At 47.8% G+C, this 22,014-nt stretch overlaps 1 protein-coding gene across 2 annotated transcripts; it reads right to left on the bottom strand.

Annotated features, from left to right (window-relative positions):
• Positions 1–573: 573 nt before the first annotated feature.
• Positions 574–20,342, bottom strand: TSPAN33 (tetraspanin 33). Of its 2 annotated transcripts, none has more exons than XM_019452703.2 (8): positions 20,054–20,342; positions 6,482–6,539; positions 5,703–5,827; positions 5,294–5,368; positions 4,148–4,243; positions 2,464–2,592; positions 1,900–2,061; positions 574–1,689 (listed from the first exon to the last, which is right to left on the bottom strand). In XM_019452703.2, the coding sequence occupies exons 1-8, from the start codon at positions 20,153–20,155 to the stop codon at positions 1,588–1,590; spliced, it is 849 nt and encodes a 282-aa protein (XP_019308248.1). In that variant the 5' UTR covers positions 20,156–20,342; the 3' UTR covers positions 574–1,587. The 2 variants fall into 2 exon arrangements, with proteins under 2 accessions (XP_019308248.1, XP_019308247.1); XM_019452702.2 differs by having other exon boundaries at positions 5,703–5,830; positions 20,054–20,340.
• Positions 20,343–22,014: the final 1,672 nt, after the last annotated feature.

The following is a 22,014-nucleotide window of genomic DNA, read 5'->3' as shown; positions in this document are numbered from 1 at the left end:
TTGCTGCCCTCGCACGCTCCTCCCCGCGCGAGGAAGCCAGCAGCTCGCTCCGCTCGAAATTTCGAAATTTTTTTTGAGTCCTCCCTAAAAACTAAGGTGGGCCGCAGTACGGACTCCTTCAGGTAAAGATGGAGTAGGCGGCTGGAGAGCCCAGACTGGGGATGAAGAGATGCCCTTCCTCCTCGTTCCCCTCCCCGCTGTAACAGAGAATACTAGATTCTGATTTCCAGCTGTACTCTTACCTACCCCCATCCTAAAAGTTTTGGGCAGCAAATCTGAATTCACTTTAGTTTGGGAAAAAATTAACATCAGGTTTTGAGATAAAACTACCCTGTTCCCAGATCAGTGTTGGGAATCTTTCGACCTAATTTAGACTAGAGAGGGCGGGGTTGTGGGAGGGGACTAGTGCATCTGGCTGCGGGAGAGATGGAGCGAAGGATGGGGCCCACAAGGTGCTGTGTTTAGGGGAGTCTCCAGTCCCCACCTGGAAGGAGGGCCCACCCACTGGGCCCTTCTTCCCCCCCCCCCCCCGCCCCCTTCTAGTTGCCAGAATGGAAAATTCATGGAGTCAAGTTTAGCCCAGGTCAACAAACTTTTATTGCCACTTCTGGCTCCCCCTGCCCCAGCAAGGTCCCTGCTTTTCACACTGTAGAAATACTGAGCTATGGTGTAGGGGAATGGCGGGGCGGGGGAAGGGTGGGGGGTGGAGAGGGATTACCTAGCCTCCCTCAGCCCTGCCAAAGTTAAAGAAACCCCACTTGCTGGAGAGGGAGGGCCAGATGAGAGGAATTCAAGGGCACAAATGGCTCAGTCCCACCTCTGCTGGCTGCAGACTATAAAGACCATGGTTCCAAACCTTTTAAAAAGGGTGGAGTGGGGGAGACGGATGAATTTGGCTGCTGTTGTCCCCCTTGCCCCTGCTGCCATGTTTCCATGGAAATGAGGGAGGGGCAGGATGTAGCTCGCTCTCACTACCTGGGAGGATGGCAGGGCAGCATTTGGTAAACATATCGCCTTCCACTCCTACCCAACACACACGACTGTCCCCAGCCGACCCCAAGCTCACTGCCTGTTCCATTCCCTTCTGGAGCTGGTATCATGCTAACTGGACTCCAGGTAGGGCTGCTAGTGCCCACTCTCCAGCCAGGTCTTGCTGTCAACAGATGGAATCAGAAAACATCCAGCAGGCTCAGTAGCAGCCCTAGTAGAGCGGTAGGTTGTAGTGCCTCCGTGTAAAGCAGCACCTAGTACCCCCGAGGCTCTGTGCAACTGCTGTTTCCCAAACATCTCTGCCCAGACAAACCTCAAAAAAAAAAAACCATAAACCCAAATGTGTAAGGTTAAAAAGAATACAAAATAACTCTAACAATGGTGAGGGCTAGGATGGGGAAAGGAGGAGGGTCATCCTTCCTAGACTTGAGCCACCTATGCACCCTGCCTTCTGCCCAGCTGGAGTTGGCTTCTCCCCACTGGACTGCTGCTGGGGGACTGGAGTCCAAGTCTCCATTTGGTGATGAGAGCTATACCCACTGCTGTCGGTCGATGAGGCTCGCCTGTTGCCAGTGTGAGGAGGTGCAGGATGGATTCTCAGTACCATGGGTCGGCCCGGTGCTGCTGATTGTAGAGCTGTAGCTTGATCTGATCTTTGATCTGATTCACAAGGATCTGAGACAGCAGGATTCCTACCAGCTGGGAGAGGCGAGATGGATTGGGCCCTCAGCAATGGGTGATGTCTTTGTTTTCCCTGACTCAGTCTTCCCAGTGTGGTCAGCACCATCCGATCCCCTGCTCCTTAGCAATAGCTGTGCCTGACACCCTAGCTGATCCCCAGGGGCCCTCCCCAAAACAAAGGGGTCTTTGCAGAATTATACGACCCACAAGGCTTACAGGGTAAGTTACCTGGGGGATGGCCAGGCCCAGTGCTACACCACCAAGAAGGAAGAGGTTGCTGTGTATCCAGTTGACCAATTTGTCGATACAGCCATTGGTATAGATGACTTTACTAGCTTCCAAGTAGTCAAGGGCCTGCATACCTTGGCCACACATGGTGTTGATCACTGCCTGGGGAAAGAGTTGAAAAGCTAAATGGGACTCCTATTTTCAAACTTTCTCTTTTGGGCCCTAGCTGATGGGCTTCCCACCCTTCTTAAACTCCTAAATTGTTAGGGAATACACGTGGAGGATCCTAGCTTGGAAGTTGCTAAACGCAAGCTTCCTTTCCTCTGGGAGGTCTGAGTTCAGTTCTCCTTGCTTTAGAGACCTGCACCTTCTGAATCCCCATGTGGACTGTGGGAATGAAAAGTTAACAGAGCCATTAGATTGGGGTGAAGAAAAACATCTGACAGCTGTCCTACAAAACTGACCGGTCAAGCTACTGAATGGGGATTCCCAACAGCGGCTACCCTAATTGGAAAGTAACTGAGATTGCTGCCCAGGAGGAGATGAGGTGGGATGTAGGCTCACCTGGTTGGGGGTAGGCAAGCAACAGGAGTAAGGCACAGAGCAGCGCTCACGGCTGGGGTTGTCTTCTGAACAGTTGAAGTACATGTTCTGCGACCAGTCCTTATAGGAATTCCCTCCACAGCAACTGAACTGTAACAAAGCCCACCACAGAGGTTAAGAATCACCCGCTCCTCACATTGAGATGACCGGGGGAATTCTCACAGCAGCCAAAAGTCTGTGGCCAGCTTCCAGTTGTAAGTTCAGGTTGTGTTTAAACACAACCTTAAACCTTGAGTTCACATTTCTCAGTGGCCTTCACCTTTATATATCTTGTTATAACAACCAAAGTTATATATTTTGTTTTTTATACATCCAATTATGAGCTCCTTGAAGGCAGGTTCTGGTTTTGCGGTCCTGCATAATATAGAGGCTGGCAAAAGGAGGTGTTCAAAAACACTGGCTGAAATACTTAAAGGATTGGTGTTGAAAATATCTGTCTTAATACAGAGAAAACAGAAGAGAATCTTCAATATTGTGGGCCCCTAATTACTCCATAAAAGTAAGGAGGATCCAAGTCAAGTTGTACCAAGGGAAGAGGAACTCAGTACTGGTCTCAAAAGCACTTTTATTTAAAATTCAACTTTAGGGGTGCCCGGGTGGCTCAGTTGGTTAAGCATCTGACTTCAGCTCAGGTCATGATCTTGTAGTTCGTGGGTTTGAGCCCCACATCGGGCTCTGTGCTGACAGCTCAGAGCCTGGAGCCTCCTTTGGATTCTGTGTCTCCCTCTCTCCCTGTTCCTCCCCCACTCATGTTCTCTCTCTCTCAAGAATAAGTAAACATTAAACATTTTTTTAATAAAATAAAATTCAACTTCTGATTCATAGCAGCATCACTTCCATTTAGAAGTGACCCAAGTGTGCATTGCAAGATGAATGAATTAACAAAATGTGGTCTGTACATACAATGGAATATTATTCAGCCTTAAAAAAGAAGGAAATTTTGGCATATCCTACAACATGGATGAATCCTGAAGAACTGCTAAGTGACTAAACCAGTCACGGAAGGACAAATACTATAAGATTCCACTTATATGAGGTCCCTAGAGTAGCCAAATCATAGAAAGTAGATAGTTGTTGTTAGGAGCTGGGGGAAGGGGAAGTGGGGAGTTAGTGTTTAACGGGGAGTGTTTCTCTGGGGAAGATGAAAAAGTTCTGGAGATGGATGGTGGTGATGGTTGTAAACAATATGAAATGTACTTAGTGCCACAGTTTCATATACTTAAAAAGGTTAAAATGGTAAATTTTTATGTTGTGTATATTTTATCATGATTTTAAAATTTTAACTTTTAAATAGGTAATATGTAAAAATCTGCCCATTTCCTTATTCCCCTAAAAGTAACCACTTAGAATTGTTTCTACATATCCTTCCAGATTCCTTTCGTAAATATGAATACATATTTTTTCCTCCCTCTTTTTTATACAAATGGCAGATTACTATATACACTACTGTTCTGTTCTCTTAAAAGTACTTTTAAAGTACTCTCCTGTGCATGGTTTTTTGCCAAACCTCCTTCCAGAATCCGTTACCTGACAGGTAATGAAGAAGCCCACAGACATGAAGGGTGAGGTGCCTCTTGGGATGGCATTAATTTTTGCCTACAGCCTCTCAGACCACAGCTGACCTCCCCCCACTCTTAGCCCATACCTTCTTCTGGCCAAAATCAATGAGGTTCTGTAGGTCCAAGTCATCTCGGTAGTGCACAATGGCGTTATTGATGATCTCACTCACTTTCCCTCGTGCCTGCCAGAGACATGAGTAGGGGATCAGAACACAGGACTAACCCCTAACCTGCTCCTCCCTTCAGGAATAACCATAGACAGTAGCCATCCTTCTTCATTGAAGTCAACCTTGAAATTGGAACCAAGTCCTAGGCCGATGGCCAGTTCCAAAAAGCCTATCCATCCCTGGGCCCTCAGGTACCAGTAGGCAAGAGAAATGCAGGACCTGCTGTTGCCACTTCTCAAGGCCACATTTCAAGATAATCCAAGATTTATCTATCTGGGAACACTATTAACCACAAAATACTTGTTGATGCAAAGCAGAGAATCCAATATATAGATTTTAGTAGAAAAGGGCTTACAAAGCTGGGACACTGACCTCTAGTGGACATAAGGAAACTGCATCTCTTTAGACTCCAAACAGATCTGTATCATTTTAGGATTTTACTAAGCCAGAAGGACTAGGACATTCTTCAGAATGAACTCAGTGACTCCCCATTTCATAGTTTACACCATTCCTTCTTCCTTCTTGCTCCACTATTTTTCTCAAAGTTTCTATAGTTCAATACGACTCCTGGCAGTCATTTGCCCTTTGAGAAATGAATTCTGGTTCTTAATTAAAAGGACGATCACTAAACAGACCACTTCCAGATATGGTGAACACTGCTCAAAATCTTGTTTAGTTTCCCCCTTCTTTCGTTCTGTGTATCCCAGTAAGCAACTTTCAGAAGAAATAAAAGTTTCTTCGTATTGTCTACGGTCCACTTGATAATTATATTTTACCCAATAATTTGCCATTAAAGTTTGTAGATTGCTTTAACTTTGTGTTCATAGAGTTTATTTTCCTGTTGGCCTCTGTAACTGTCAGAGGGAAAACACCTTACAATCTGGAAATCCTCTCTAAATATGGTGACTTTAAAGGCCATTTGTTCATCCCTAAGGAGAATCTTTCCAAGGCTGATGCTTCTCAGGGGAAGGAGTGCTGGTTAATTAATCAGGCTAAGCATGGGCAGGAACCTTCTCTTCCTCCCTCCGGTTCACACCTAAGAAATCCCTGGGGCCCCAGTGCTACCTTGTCTGAGAAGACGAAGCCCAGGATCCCTGCAGCCAGCTGTAGCAGGAACACGATGGTGAGGCAGAGTGAGAACTGTAGGGAGTGGGCAGGGAAAGAAGACAGTCAATTACCATGCTTGGGTGTAGCCCCTCCCAGGGCCATGGGGAGTACTGGGTACTGGGGGCTACAGGCACTTCTCCCAGATGTCCCGCACATAAGGCCGCCGCTGCCTCTCACATGCTGTCTTGAGGGTGGCCACCCTGTGCTGACTCATCTGGGCTGAGCTCTACAGCGGGGAGTGGACAGCACAGGCCTTGGAGGGTAGGTGGGACAGATGAAACTGAAATGGTAGTAGGAACGGCATCAGGAGGCTGGGAGGCATATGGAGGGGGCCAGGGTCTTTCTGGTGGGGTCCCTGACCACTCACCGTCTGCAGGAGGCAGATGTTCTCACGGAGGGATCCAATGCAGCCACAGAAGGTGAGTAGGAACATGAGAACGCCCACCACGATCAGCAGGATGGCAGGGTCCACTGCCAGGCAAGCCAAGGCTGCTTCTGGGGGAGAGGCTGTCTCAGTCTGAGCCTGGTGCTGTCTGAGAGTGATACCCCGGGACGAGGTGGGGGATGCCCTCCAAAACTGTTCCCCTCTGGTGGGGGAATCTCTAGTATGGTTGGATGAAGGTATGGGGAGGCAGTACTCTCCTCCGATGGGGAGAATAAAAAGGGCCGAGAAAGGTTTGTGGCATTTAATTTGAGGAACTAACAAATAACAAAGTAAGAGCTTTTGTTCCCAGGCTTAAGAGAGGACGAACCACTTGCGCTCCAGAAATGAATTAGAATGGCATTAGGCTCCCAGTTTTGCAGATTCCGTTTCCTGGAGACTTTGTGCAGTAGAACTGGAATGGAGGTTGAGTTACTCCAGGACAGAGTGAGGGAGGGGGTAAGGCCTCTGATTACTCTCTGCTCCCAGAGGCCTACCTACTTTCCTAGACACTTCTTAAGCCTAAAATGTAAGCATATCCTGGAAGATTCGTGGGAGTTCAGGGAAATCCAGGTGAACTGGCCTGGGTGGCCTAATGCCTCGCGGTAGGGTGCTCAAATCAGGGTAGAGGGCGGCTGAGGAAAGCATGTTAGAGGGCCAGGGAGGCAGAGGAGGAAGGGGCTTGGCAAGAGTCATAGGGAGATAGAGGGGGACCTATAGCTCACCTGCATGCTTCATCAGCCGAGCGTAGACTCCCACAGCCACCATCACCATGGAAATCACCTGTGGACACAGGAATGAGGCAGACTCTGAGATTTTGGAAACCAGGGGGCCCTGAGTGCTGTAAGTAACCTTAAGAGAAGCAGGAAGATGACTTTCCCAGGACCCAGAGATGACCATCTCTGTCCTCCCAAGAGATACAGTTGATGGCATCTGTTTTGCCTTCAAGAAAAGCTTTGACCAAGATGATCTCAATTGATCCTCACAACACAGTTATCTTGTGAGGCGGCTGTTCTCCTCATTTTACAGATGAGGAAATCAAGGCAATACAAGGTTACGGACCGTAGCTAAGAATTGGGCTTTGGAACCAGTCAAACCTGGGCCTATGCTAGACAAATCTCTGAACCTCAATTTCTGTATCTGAAGACGAGAATTTAAACAACTACATCTAAAAAAAATAAAAACCACTGTGAAATTAGATAAGATAATGTATGGAAAGCATTTAACACAGTGCCTGACAATAAATATTATCTGTCATTACTAATAGTTAATTTTTCCAGGGTGACGCAGAAACTCTGAAATTTTGAATTTGAATCCAACTACCTCAAAGGGCAGGTTTTAAAGCTGAAGCAGGCTTGAGTCGACAAACACTCCCAAGTGTCTAAATCTCTTGGAGGTCAAAATGGTGTCCAATGCAAGAATGCAAGCACATAGCAATGGAAAGAATGCATCCATGAACACAGGTGTGTAAAATGCAAACTGGCTTGGCAAGGGAGCCTTTATCTCTATAAACCTGGATTCCAGTGTGGAGCACAATAAGAGTTTAAATGCTTCAAACTTCCTGGCTTCTCCCTGAGAGATCAAACCCATCAGAGACTACCAACAATCCCCAAAGGGGCCTTTTCTGCCCTCCACCCCCACCGCAGGCCTCCAGGAGTGCCGGGCAGCCCAATGTGCACATCTCTCGGCCACTCTTTCTTTGTGCCCAGTCCCCAGGCTGGTGCTAAGCAGCAGCTGGCTGTCACCATGGCAATTGCTGGGGCCACGCTCTGGCTAGAGGGAGTTCTCAGCAGCAGGGACTTGACCAACTCAGTGGGGAAGGAGATGGCTGGCTAGACTCCACTGTCCTACAAGACAGAGACCAGCTGGAAAAAGCCATCTGGGGGCTTCGGTGGGAGAAGGGAATAGGGCCCCTATAGAGGTAATAGGGTCAAAGTAGTTACTCGGCAGAAAGATATTTTTCCTCAGTGGCCTCTGCTTTCTGGTGCGTTTAGCAGTAAATGGAAACCCTTATCTAAAACCGGATCTTTCAGGACTCTTCCCTGGCTATATACACAGCCTTGCCCCCAATCATTTGACACTGCTTCTGACTCAGGACTAGGTGTGTTATCTACTGGCCCTCATGCTCTTTGTCCGGGAGAGAGGGAGCTGCTTGCAGAGCTGTGAGTGGGGCTGGAGGTGCCAGCTGGCTTGCTGTCCCCCAGGACAACCAGGCTGAGGGAGCAAGGGGGAATGGGTGGGAGGCAAGGCAACCACACAACAGAGATCTCAGTCATCCCCCAGCCTGTAGGCACAGCCCTTTGCCAGAGTGATTGAGCAGCCCGGCCTGCCCTTTAAAATTCCCCATAGCCACTTAACAGTTCTGAGTATCCCTTTACTGAATCATTTAAAGATATGAACCTGCTCTTTATTTCTGTTGTTCCCAGACTCCTCACTGTTTTACACATGTTAAACTTTTGCTAGGATGTATAACTTGCCACAAAGATGGCCTCTGATTAAATCCTAACACGGCTAAAACAACAAAGTAAAGAAATGCCACGTATCACGGTAACTTAATTCCCTGTGTGGGCCTGTAATTACAGCAGTTGTTCTGTCTCTATCTGTGGTGGGTAGCACAGAATAGTGTTCCCCCAAAAGATGTCCTGTCCTAATTCCTAGAATCTGTAAATATGTCTGGAAATGGAGAGTAATTATCCTATTGGGCCTTAGAAGAGGGAGGCAGAAAGGTCAGAGTCCGAGAAGGAGATAGGTATGACAATGGAAGCAGAGATTGGAGGGGTGTGGTGCCATGAGCCAAAGAAGATGGGCGGCCTTTAAAAGCTGAAGAAGGCAGGAAATAGATTCTCCTCTAGAGCCGCCAGAAGGACCATCCCTGGTGATACCTTCATTTTACCCAGTGAGACCCATTTTGGAATTCTGACCTCTAGAATGTAAGAAAATTGTGTTGTATTAAGCTACGAAGTTTGTGGTAATTAGTTATAGCTGCATTAGGAAACTAACACACTATCCAAATTCAAGTCATCAGCTGCTATGTACAAGGTACTCTGAGGACTGCAAAAATGAGTGAGACGTAGTCTTGCCCTTAAGGAGACTGCACGCTATGTGGGAGAAGAGCAAGAGCATCTACAGCCTATGCCTCCCCAACTTGAGTGTCGTTAGAATGGGAGGAAGAGCAGGGAGGGAAGAACTGAAAACTGCTGATGCCTTAGCTGCACCCAAACCACATATTGTAATCCAGGCAACAGTATTTCTTTTTTTTTCTTTTTTTTTTTTTAGTGTTTATTTATTTACTTTTGAGTGGGGGTGGGGGAGGAGAGTGCACGAGCAGGGGAGGGACAGAGAGAGGGAGAGAGAGAATCCCGAGCAGGCTTCTCGCTGTCAGTGCAGAGCCCGATGCAGGGCTCGATCCTATGAACCGTGAGATCATGACCTGTGCCAACATCGGGAGCCAGACGCTGAACTGGCTGAGTCACCCAGGTGCCCTGAGGCAACAGTAGTTCTGAATGTGTTCCAGGTGATTCCAATGTGCAGCCAAGTTTGAGAACCACAAGCCTAAAGCACACTCAGCCAGGGATCTAGAGCAGCAGGTACGGGTTACATTAAAATCAAGATGAAGACTTTAATATTATCGTTAATATTTAATATGATCACTAATGATACTGCTTTCCTGGGGCTCACTAGCTAACTAAGAATTGGTATTTCTATCACTGATCTCCCTCTTCATCCCCGAGTCACAGCTTGCTTGCCCTTTCACACTCCTATTCCTGCCCACATCTCCCACCCTGAATTCCTCAAAGCTACTGCCCTCCCAAAGTTAATGCTGCTGCCGTTAATAGCATAGCATTTTAGAGCTGAATAGAACCTTAGAAATGAGCTCAGCCACTCACCTTTTTATAGATGAGGCCCAAAGAGCAAAGTGATACTTGGCCAAGCGCACATGGGTGCAGAGGAAACATCTGGACTAAACCCAGTTTCCAATCTCAGTCTGGTACTCTTTCCACTCTATCAGGCTTTGCCACAAAATCCTTAGAACACCCCACAATACCACCAATGACCTCCTTTCACGATGAGCATAGAGATAAAGATACTTCTTAGAATGGCTTTTCATATTCTGGCTAGAACGAAGCCTCACTGGAAATTTTTAAAAGCTAGACACAGTTTTTAAAATAGCTGAGTCTAGCAAAAGGCATGTTCCTGAAGAGTTGTCAATCAAATTATATAAAATACCTTGCGCGCACCAATACCTTTATCCTTATATAAGGTGAGTAATCACCTTATAATGAAAATAACCAACCCCTGGGCTCCTTGGGAAAATGGCTGAATCTCCTACTGGAGCAGGAGATATAGAAGATATGCCTGGAGTATCTCGCAGTGCCAGAAAGTAAGGAAATGCTAAGACACAAACAAAAAGAGCCTCCCTCACACTGAGGTGGGTATGCCAAAGGGACATCAAAATAAGGAAGAATGAAATGATTACCCCAAACATAAAATAAGTATCTATGAGTCCATACTGATAGAAAGGACTTAAATTAAAAAAAAAAAAAAAAAAAAAAAAAAGGACTGAAATAAATAAACGAGGGAGAAAAGAAAATCTCCCATGCAGAAGAATTGCAAATGATTTGTGTCGACGGTGTACTCTCAAGGAGGTAGAGCACAACTCCCCACTCCTAAGTGTGGATGCTCATAGTGACTTCCTTGCAAAGAGCACAGTACGGAAGAGTGGGGGAAAGAGGGTGGAGACGTCTGACAGACACTACCTCAGCCAGGGGAGTAAGCTCAACATCAATAGACGTAAATCACAGGTATACGATGTGATATGATGAAAATGACACTCCGGGGCGCCTGGGTGGCTCAGTCGGAGAAGCGTCTTACTCCCGATTTCGGCTCAGGTCACGATCCCAGGGTCGTGAGATGGAGCCCTTCGTTGGGCTCTGCACTGAGCATGGAGCCTGCTTAAGATTCTCTCTCTCTCCCTCTGCCCCTCCCTCCCCCTTTCTAAAATTAAAAAAAAAAAAAATTTTTTTTTGTTTAAAATTTTTTTTGATGTTTATTTATGTTTGAGAGAGAAAGAGAGACAGAGTGCAAGCAGGGGAGGGGCAGAGAGAGAGGGAGACACTGAATCCGAAGCAGGCTCCAGGCTCTGAGCTGTCAGCACAGAGTCTGCTGTGGGGCCTGAACCCACAAACCGTGGGTCAGATCATGACCTGAGCCAAAGTCGGACGCTTAACCGACTGAGCCGCCCAGGCGCCCCAACCCACATTTTTTTTTTAAATATCAGACTTTCTTAAATTAGGATTCATATGCATGCAATGTCACAAACTTTAATCAAGGGGATTTCTAAAAAAAACACAACAAAACCGAAACCAAATAATCAGGGGGATTTTCTCCTCACACCAAAGTGTAAGGCAATGTTAAAACTGTTCAGGTGTCAGAGCCCCAGGAAGCTACAATGCTCTGTTGGCATACCCTATACAATTTGGACGTATTAAATTCTTCTCGTCAACTTTAATATGCTATCGCTGCTCTCTAATTTACAGCTCATATTTCCCTTTCCCCAATTCTCCCAATAATGTCCTTTATAACCTTTTTTTTCTTTTTTCCTGATCCAGGATCCCATCAAGGATCATGCATTGAAGATCAAGTCTCCTTTGGCCTCCTTTGCAGCTTGGCTTCTTTTTTCTTTGTTTTTGGTCTTTCAAGATACTGACTTTGAAAAAAAAAATGTGGTAAAATACGTACACCACAAAATTAACCGTGTTACAGTCCAGTGGTCTTGAGTACCTTCACATTGCCGTGCAACCATCACGGCTATCATGGTCCAGGACTTTTTCATCACCCCAGATAGAAATCTCTTACCCATTAAACACGTACCGCCAGAAAGTAAGGAAATGCTAAATAACAAACAAAAAAACCTCCCTCACACTGATGTGGGTATGCAAAGGGACATCATCCCCTCCACTCCTCCAGCCCCTGGCAACCACAAATCTGCTTTCTATCTCTAAGGTTTTGCCTATTCTGCACATTTCCCGTAAATGGATTCATACAGTGTATGGCTCTTTGTGTTTGGTCTCGTTCACCGAGCATAATGTTTTCAAGGTTCATCCCTGCTTTGGCGAGCGCTTCATTATTTTTATGGCCTAATAACATTCCATTATATGGATATAACAAAATGTGTTTATCCATTCATCCCTTGATGGACATTTGAATTGTTCCCACCTTTTGGCTACCGTAAATAGCGTTGCTGTGAATGCCGGTGGACAACTTTTTGTTTGAATACCGATTTTCAATTCTCTTGGATATATATCCAGGGATGGAATTGCTGGGTCACACGGTAATTCTATGTTTAATGTTTTGAGGAGTTACCAGACTCTTCCATAGTGGCTTCAACATTTCACATTCCCCCCCGACAATGTGCAAGGGTTCCAGTTTCTCCACATCCTTGCCAACACTTGTTCTGACATTTTTTTTTTTTGACACTGGCATTTTTTTTTCTATGCCCAACGTGGGGCTTGAACTCACGACCCCGAGATCAAGAGTCACATGCTCTATTGACAGAGCCAGCCAGGTGTCCCAACACTGGCATTTTTTTAGAAGTCTAGGCCAGTTGTTTTGCAGAACACCCCTCAATTTGGATTTATCTGATTGTTTCCACACAATTAGATTCAGATGACACATTTTAAAAAGTGGTTATTAATTTTTGAGAGAAAGAGAGAGATTGGGGGTGGGGCAGAGAGAGAGAGACAGACAGACAGAGGATCCAAAGTAGGCTCCGCACTGACAGCAAAGAGCCCAATGCAGGGCTTGAACTCAAGAACCAAGAGACCATAACCCGAGCCGAAGTCAGATGCTTAAACTGAGCCACCCAGGCACCCCTCAGATGACACATTTTTGACAGAAATACCACGCAGATAGTTTTGTGTCCTTCTCAGTGTGTCATGTGAGGAAGCACAACATAAATTTCTATCCTAGAATTAAGGAAAAATTTACTAAGTGATGACAAGGCTGTTAGGCACATGTCTCTACATCTCATAAAACAATAGTACAGGCACTATTCTAGTTTCCTAGTTTTCCATAATATTTGGTGCTACTTGTCCTCTTCCCTTTGCCTTCTGCTAGCGTTTGCTGGCAGATAAGCAGCCACAGATGCTAATGTTCATGGGAGAAAATAGAAAATGGAGAAAATTCTCTGCCTTGTTTGACTTCTTTTCTTGCAAATTGCAAAAAGACATCCATGATTTGAGGGTTTTAAGAAAAACCCTTATTCTAGCCCCAGGATACTACTTCAGAACCATCAGTGATAAGAGAGGAAAAGTTACAGGGCCCCAAGATGAAACTCTAAACAAGAGTTCTTCTGGATCTAGTGCTCAAATGCCAACAATTACAGGCATGGACTTCCACTGGATTGTACCTTAAGACCAAGGTGGTGTGACGAGTCCTTACAAGTGGACCCAGGAAAGGTCCTTGGAGACAACAGTGGGTTCTCTGTTCCCATGACAGATATAAAATAGCTCTATAAAATATAAAATACAAAGACATCATTAATTAACACTTCTCTCTGGCTAACAGTAGAAATGTGAGCAAAGGTGGTGGGAATGCAAGCTGGTGCAGCCACTCTGGAAAACAGTATGGAGGTTCCTCAAAAAACTAAAAATAGAACTACCCTACGACCCAGCAATTACACTACTAGGTATTTATCCAAGGGATACAGGTATGCTGTTTTGAAGGGGCACACGCACCCCCATGTTAATAGCAGCACTATCAACAATAGCCAAAGTATAGAAAGATCCCAAATGTCCATCGACAGATGAATGGATACAGAAGATGTGGTGTATATATATACAATGGAGTATTACTCGGCAATCAAAAAGAATGAAACCTTGCCATTTGCAACTACGTGGATGGAACTGGAGGGTATTATGCTAAGTGAGATTAGTCAGTCAGAGAAAGACAAAAATCCTATGACTTCACTTATATGAGGGCTTTTAGAGACAAAACAGATGAGCATAAGGGAAGGGAAGCAAAAATAACATAAAAAGGAGAGGGACAAAACATAAGAGACTCTTAAATACGGAGAACAAACAGAGGGTTGCTGGAGGGGTTGTGGGAGGGGGGATGGGCTAAATGGGTAAAGGGGCACTAAGGAATCTACTCCTGAAATCACTGTTGCACCATATGCTAACTAACTTGGATGTAAATTAAAAAATAAATAAATTATTAAAAAAGAAAGAAAGAAAGAAAGAAAGAAAGAAATGTGAGCAAAGGGGGTGTGAGACAGAAGGAAGTCAGGCCCAAGGTTAGCTAGCCTTCACCTAGACTCAATCCTTATCTATCTGCCTTTTGCCAGAAGGAGCACTCATCCCAGCTCTCCAAGGCCATCCCTAACAGGTGACCTCCAGGAGCTATTTCTAGCAACAGTAATAGCTGTCTTTTGTCAAGCGCTAAGGGTCAGGCACTGGGCTAAATAAACACTTTATACATGCTATTTCATTGAATTCTGACCACAGTCCCAAGAGGGTGTTAGCATCTCTATTTTACAGAACTGACGTTGGGAGAATTCAAGAAACTCTCCCTGACTCACTCAACAAGTGAGCCGCTGAAGTGGGACAGGAACCTGTCTTTCTGTCTCCTGAGCCTTGTGACCTCAGCCCCCTGGCTGCCTTCCTCTCTCCACCTCAGAGGCTCACAGCAACACCAGGGCATGTGCATTCACCTGGGGGCATCACGAGAGGTGGGAAGAAGCTGCCTGCAATTCTCTTGGGGGAGCAGCTGGTAATCTCCAAACTGGGCAGAGCTCAAGGGGAAGTAAGATAGCACTGGGAGGTGATGATGCCAGCAGGGCCCAGAGGGAAGTCCCTGGAACAGCACCCTGAAAGGAGAAGACGGCATCACCACACAGGGCCCACCAGCCCCCGAGACAAAGCCCTGGGCCTTCTTTGTCTCCACATTGTAAAGTCCAGTCTGTGGGAAGTGGGCACATCTGTCTCAAAGTCCTCTCTTCTTCCTTGGAATCTCTTCTCCTCTTCTGTTGAAGGGGGTGGGGGGTGGGGGAGGACACACATTCTTTGCGTGGGAATCAAAAATCCTTCCCCTATCCAGAGGGACACTGGGAGAGAGGGGTCTGCACCTTCAGTTTCAAAGTCCTCTCTGTCCTTATTTTCGGATAAGCCGGCTAGACCTAAAGCAGGGCCCCCTCTCTCACTGCCCAGGGTCTGCACACACTTCTGGGGCCATCCCAGTACCATTTGTTCCTGGGTTTCTGAGGTGTAGACTAGCTCTGTGAGACTGGCTCTTGGCTTTCTCCCTCTGGATTGGATGGAATTGTCCTCCTGGAGTGGGGGAGTCCACAGAGCTCTTTCCTTTCCAACGTCTGGGGCCAACCCTTTAATTTTTTTTACGTTTATTTATTTATTTTGAGAGAGAGAATGAGAGGGCAAGTGGGGAAGGGGCAGAGGGGGAGACACAGAGAGAGAGAGAGAGAGAGAGAGACTCCTAAGCAGGCTCCATGCTCAGCATGGAGCCCGACTTGACCTGGGGCTTGATCCCATGACTGTGAGATCATGCCCTGAGCCAGTATCTAGAGAGTTGGACGCTCAACCTACTGAGCCATCCGGGCGGCTCTGGAGCCAACCCCTTAGCTTCTCCTTAGGCCGTGGCTGGTTTTGGTTTCCCAAGGTTATAAACAAGGGAGAGAAGTCCACAAGGACTCACAGTAATGTAAACACTTGAACTATCGCCCTGGAGTTCCCAGCCTGACACAGAATCTGCTATCAAGACTCTAAGAGGTGCTACATGTTTTCTTTTATTCTTTTAAAGGCTGCTTGAAGTTTATGATTTCCTACTTGGTACAAGGCAAACAGAGCTGTTGAGATAAGAAGGCATGTGTGTGACTTGACAGCATAGGATATCCTTCTTGTCTTCCTTTTCAGTGGTTTTTTTTTTTTTTTTTTTTTTTTTGTAATGTGACTATTTCATTTATTAAGCCTGCCTAGTCTACAGGGAAAGGAGGAGAGTTGGGGGAGGGGGATGGGCTCCGCTTCCTAAGGTATTCAGGTGTGAGTATGCGGGTGTGTGAGTGTGTGTGTGTGTGTGTGTGTGTGTGTGTTGGGGGTTATGCTGGGTGGTAAAAAGGTCTCTGCCATTCAGGAGGGATTTTTCCAGGTTTGATGCCTGGTCATTTCCTCAAGGCTTCTGAGCCAGGTTACAACAGATGGTGCTGCAGGTGACATGGGACATTCTGAGTGCACTGAGGACTCCAAGCCAGTGGTCCTGGAGGGGGGTGTGAATTTCTTAAAGAAGACACCTCACCTGGGGCGCCTGGGGGGCTCAGTCGGTTAAGTGTCCAACTTTGGCTCAGGTCATGATCTCATGGTTCATGAGCTCGAGCCCCAGGTCAGGTTCTGTGCTGACGGCTCAGAGCCAGGAGCTTGCTTCGGATCCTGTGTCTCCTTCTCTCTCTGCCCCTCCTCCACTTGTGCTCTGACTCTCTCTGTCTCTCAAAAATAAATAAATGTAAAAAAAAAATTTTTTTAAGACGATACCTCACCAGAGGCCTGGATCAGTCTAGGAATGACCTGGATGGGGGTCCACCTGTGCTGCAGTGGAAGTGGAAACATCTGGGTGCCGTAGATAGTAATTACGTATGGCCCTGAGGGACATGCTGGGGGCGGATGGCTGACCTGCCTTGAAGGAGGGTGCTAGGCCACGGGACCCAGTGCAGAAGAGAACGAACACAGCTGGATCCCCTCTTCCCAACCAAGAATGCTCAAGGACTTTAGGTTGTGCTGCATCTCGAAAGACTAGTGTTCATAAGAGAGGAAGGAAGGGCATCTTGCCTTCACCCTATAGGGGCTGCTCCCTCAGCTGCCATTCAACAAACATTCAGTAAGTACCCACTCTGCCAAACTCTGCTGGGCACTGAGAAGCAAGAAGTGAATAAGGCAGTCTACCCTCAGGGGCCCGAAGTCTAGAAGAGGAGACATAAATAAACACCTAATTGCAGCACAGGTAAGGGATGTGGCAATCAAGGTATATATAAGGTGTATGTATATAAGCCCTGAGGCATAGCCACCAAGGAAGCATGGGCTGAGACACAGGGACTGGAAGTCTCAGTTCTGCCTGACTCAAAAGCCACCCCAACTGCTGCCCTGGGTGGGACAAAGACCAGTAAGGAAGGAGGTGACTGCTATGGGCAGCACTGATAATGTTCCTGCCAATGTATGCCCAAGGCTGATAAAGCATGTACTATGGCACTGGTCTTCTCTCTGCACAGAGCTGTCCAACACAGGGAGGGGAGGAAAGTCAGCCTCTTCTTAACTGAAAGATTGTAATACAACTTCTGGAATCGTGGGGCAACTACTCCAGGTCATGGGATCCCAACAGTCAGTAACCCAGCAGCACGATTCTGGGGAGAAAACCAGAACTCCTAGGTAAAAGGGGAAGTGAGATCTGAAACACGAACAGGAGGAATTGGTCCTGCTCCCAAAGAAGCCAGCAGCTTTCTGAGTCAGACTAAATGACCCAAGTGTCAGGGTTCCAGAGCAGCAGCAGAGATAGCCAGTGCTGCCACCACCACTGAGTGTGAGCCCAGACGACACTGGCTACCTTCCCATTGTGTTCCAGCACAGACACAAACAGCACCCATACGCGGCTCCCCCAGCAGCTGGCCAGAACAGGCACTCTGCCTGGAAAAGGGAAGGGCCCACCCACAGTCCCATCCATGGGTGTCTCCTGGGCAGAAGAGGGGAATTTGATTAGGATGGTGAAAGCCAACAAAAAAGAAAGCACTGTAACCAGTCCCTGAGGAGTGGTGGGAAGAAAGATGACCCCTGAGCTGGGGAAGCAGCCCTTCATCTCCAACTGCACTTGTGTGGAATGTAGCTCTGAGGCTCTGGGCCTGGGGGGAAAGTGACACTCAGTAGCACCCAAAAAGTACTGTCCTCTGAGAAGGTCAATGTCCCAGGGACACCGGGACACGGAGAGATGCCTCCTTAGATCCAGCCCCAGGTCCTGAGGAACGAAAACAGTCCCTAAAGTGATGTATTCATCTTTAAATAGTTCACAGAGGCAGAAAAATTTTCTCCTTTAGAGGAGAAAGATTAAGGACAGAGAGACAGATATATTGGCTTAGGGTCACACAGTAAGTTGATGCCAGACAGAAACTGGGCCTCTTGTCCTTCATTGTGCTATTTCTAGAGCCTCTGACTTTTTATGAGTCTAAAGTAGGGCCAAGAAGGGGCTCTTCTCTAATTTGGGGTGGTGCCAACTTGGTTAGCAAGGTCCTCTGACCTTGAATGAATCATTTTTACCACGGCAAATGGGTCCATGGAGCCAAACTCTCTCCCTGGCTGCAACCTCTCAAAGTCATTTGTCTGGTAAAAGGAGGGGTGGGGCAGGGTGGGGAAGTCCAAGAAAATGACCATGAATGCAAGTGTAACAGATGCACCCAGCTGTTGTCGCTGGGGAACCCAGATAAGGGTGAGGTGCCACAGGCTCCAAAAAAGAAGCAGAGTCTTGGCTGATAAAGAAAGTCAGAAGGTGGATCTGAGGTCCCTGGGATCCTAGTGCTGGCTCTGAGGATGGCATGTCACTGGGCTGGAACATTCTGTGAGCAGGTAGGAGGGTTCACTGGGACTTGCCCTTAAGTAGGGAGTTTCCCTTAGAACATCCCCCAGCCCGGGCAGAGTAGTGGTGATTTTTTTTTCTTCTGTTCTTCCCTAACCTCCAGCTGAGGCAGAGAACCTAGACCATGGGAAGTTGGGCTAACTGCTGACTACAGTAGCAGCCATCTGGGCCAAGGACTTCCCCTAGAGGCACAGTAGTTCAATAGAAAAACCACAAGATCAAACTTACTAACCAGCTGTTGGACCTTGTTGGATGAAAATAATTAATATCTCTGTGCTTTAGTTTTCTCATATGTAAAATGTGGGTGCTGGACAAGATGTCTTCCAGATTTTTCTTTTTTTTTTTCCCCCAGGGCTAAAACTGAGAATTTGTTAGGGACTCAAACTTCATTTTGAGTGAAATGGTACAATGGCTGAGCTCTTATCACCACCCTCTGGGATTTCTCTCATTTGTCCCAACAGGCTAGCACTTATGCACTTTGTGTCTGTTCTTCAAACCACGGCCCCTGTGAACCTTTCTGGCAACTGGCTTAGATGCTGGGTCTGCTCCCGCTCCTAGGAAACATATTTTAAACTCATGCTTTCTCCCGCCTGCACGTCTGAACTTTAGGTCTCAGGTGGAAATGGGCAGGGATAATGGGCACCTAGAGCAGCAGCTCTGGCTTGGCTGGAGCTGGAACAGATATGGGGGTTGGGAGAGGGACCTCTCTATGTTCCCAAACCCAGAGGAGCTCAGGGACTCCATAGATGTGAAACAGGATTGAGCTAGCATTTCATGAGCTGGTCCAGCTAGATTCTTAGCTCCAGCAGAGTACTTCTGCTATCTCTGATTATACTGGGTTCAATTTTGGGGAGGAGGGAACTAGGGCCTACAGAGGTGAACATATTGCCCAGGTGAAATCAACAGTCAACTGCAGGCTGGAGACGGGAATCTCGGTAGCCCCCGTCCAAGAGTTTTTTCACTTTTCCACCCTCATCAGAAGATTCTGAAAGGACTGCTGGCCTTCCAGCCCAACACAGGGTCGGTGCAACGTAGAGAAGATGAAGACTGTCGGGCTCCAGGGGATGGAGTTTGATCCTGAGAAAGGTGGGGCAAAGTTTGGGACAGTACTGGGAAAGACATCCACATCTGGAGGCCATTCCTGCCCCTTCTCAGCCTTTGTGGGGAGGGGGGCACCAGAGGCCTCCAAAAGGAAAAGGTGAAGAAGCCCTGTAACCCATCCTCTCCGAGGTTAGGGGGAGGAACGGTCCGGGTTCCCCCGGCTTTCTCTTTTTTCTTTGCTGCTGGGCCTCCCAGCCCCCAGGCCTGGAAGTCCCCAATCATGAATGTACCAGTGGGTCTGCTTTGGGCCAACAGGAAAACCCGCGTCTCGCTCGCAAACCCATTTTCTGGCCTGCCACAGATGCCCAGAGGATACCCCTAAGTCTTTACTGAATCTCTTGCATTACCCTCCCTCCCCCCACCTCCCCACCCAACGCCCCCTCGCCCCCTCGCCCCCTCCAGACGCGGCGCCACCTTGGTGTCCCTCCCCAGGATGAATTACCCCAAAGTGTCATCAGCCCAGAAAACTAAGCAGGCATCTCGGGACGCCCCCTCCTCAGAACGTGGGCGACCCACTCCACGCTCGAGGGGTGCCCTGCAGCCCAGGTGCCCCCCCCAAGACCCCCAAGACTCACCCAGAAGAGCATGTTGAAGAAGAAGAGCAGGTATTTCACCAGCGGGCTGACGAAGGTGAACTCCTCCCCATAGGCGGCCGGCGCCCCGGGTCTCCGGGCCATGGTCCCGCCGCCGTCCCCCCGGGGGCCTATCTCCCCGCGGCGGCCGGCCCACCTGCGCGCCCTGCGCCCGGGGGCATGAGCCGCGCCTCCGCGGGAGCCCGAGAGGCGGGGGAGCTGCGCCGCGGTGGGAAGTGCCCGAGCCGTGCGTCTGGTAGGAGCGCGGGCAGGGGAACTGCGCCGCCACCGGAGCCGCCGGGAGTCGCTGGAGCCGCGGCGCGCAGCGTGAGCGGCGGAGACTCCGCGGCGGCGGGTGGACCAGCCTGGTCCGCCCGGCTCCCAGGAAACCGGGCCCGCCCCTGGTTGCTCATTGGCGCGGCTGCCGAAGCCTGACTTCTCATTGGTCGGTCGCTGATGTCACTAAGTGTCCAGCCATCCCTCTCCTCCGAAAGGCGGGGGAGACACCTGTTCTGTGAGGGACAACTTGTTAAAGGGTCAGTGGTTCTGCCTCCTCCCCCGAGAAGGGAAGCATCCAGGCAGCAGCTGCTCAAGGGAAAAGGGATGGGAAGGAATGCCTACTGCATCACACACCCACGTCCCCTACCCGGTTGCCGTACACATATGGAAAGACACCTACGTTAAAATCAACAAGTACGTACATCGCGTGTTGAGCAATGCGCCGAAAGCTGGGGGAATGCAAGAGAGTAGAGATAATTCCCGGGGGGTGACAATAAAATCGGGGAGACAAAACTAACCTGCATGTCACAATTAGAAAATATTTAAGAGTAGCGGCAACCCTGTTGAGTAACTACGTATTTTAAATGCTTACTTGAGAAGCTCTGTGACCCACTGGCTGAAATTTGGAAACATCACCAACAATTCTGCCATTCTAACTCGTTACTGTTTCAATCCTCCTCCCTGTTTCCTTAGAATCTTTTTTAACATGGTGATCTGTTTTTAACATGTCGATCTGACACAAACAGGTTGAGAACAGTGCAGGTAGTGGATACTGTGCTGACTACCGTAAGTAATGCAAACACGCATGTAGATTGAATGTTCGTATCCACCCCCCCCCCCTCCATTCATGTGTTGAAATCCTAACCCCCCCCCCCCCCCCAAGGTGATGGTATTAGGAGATGGGGCCTTTGGGAGGTGCTTAGGTCATGAGAATGGAGCCCTCATGAAAGGGATTAATGTCCTTATAAAAGAGACCCCAGAGAGCCCCCTCACCCCTTCCACCGTGTGAGGACACAGGAAACAGCCAGCCACCTAAGAACCAGGAAGTGGCTTTCACCAGCCATTAAATCTGCCTGAGTCTTGATCTTAGACCTCCAGAACTGTGAGAAATAAGTTTCTGTTGTTTATAAACCCCCCAAGCTATGGTATTTGCGTTTCAGCAGCCTAAATAAACTAAGAAAGGGATTCCACCCTCATCAGTTGTGTGACCTGGGCAAGCTAGTTAATGCCCCTGAGACTCAGTTTCTTCGATGTTAAATGGGGAGAGTCCTGTCCTATAATGTTGATGTAAGGATTAAATGAGACAGTGCATGCAAATCACTTGGCACAGAATGGCAAATTGGAGAGTTCACTAAAGGCGGTATTTTGTTTGAGCAGAATTTAGAATCCGGTAGGGAAATATGATAACTGAAGAGACTTAGAATAGCAGAGATGAATGGGAAAGGTAATCCAGGTGGACAAAAGGATGAACCACATCCCAGAGGCGCAAAAGCACACTGTGTGTTTAGAGAAAAATAAGCAGACTGGTTTGGCTAGAGCATAGTATGCCTAGTATAGTGGAGGAAGAAAATGCTGACTGATGCCAATACATGTTGAGTTAAAGTCGTGGAAGGGTTTGAATGCTAGATTGGAGAGTTAGCGCTTCATTGGTTTGGAAATAAAAGTTGTGGTTTTTTAAAGATTTT

The sequence above is a fragment of the Panthera pardus genome, unplaced genomic scaffold (genome assembly GCF_024362965.1).
Source record: "Panthera pardus isolate Hobbes unplaced genomic scaffold, ASM2436296v1 HiC_scaffold_8, whole genome shotgun sequence".
In the NCBI taxonomy this organism is placed as follows: domain Eukaryota; kingdom Metazoa; phylum Chordata; class Mammalia; order Carnivora; family Felidae; genus Panthera; species Panthera pardus.
The sequence above is the reverse complement of the archived record's forward strand: the minus strand, read 5'-3'. Positions and strand labels throughout refer to the sequence as shown.

Excerpts from the sequence above, each read along its gene's own strand:
- TSPAN33 (XM_019452702.2), bottom strand. The coding sequence starts at position 20,155 with ATGGCCCGGAGACCCGGGGCGCCGGCCGCCTATGGGGAGGAGTTCACC. Across the intron at positions 5,369-5,702 it reads ACATCTGCCTCCTGCAGACG|TTCTCACTCTGCCTCACCAT; the intron begins GTGAGTGGTCAG and ends CACTCCCTACAG. Across the intron at positions 4,244-5,293 it reads GCTTCGTCTTCTCAGACAAG|GCACGAGGGAAAGTGAGTGA; the intron begins GTAGCACTGGGG and ends TGTCTCTGGCAG.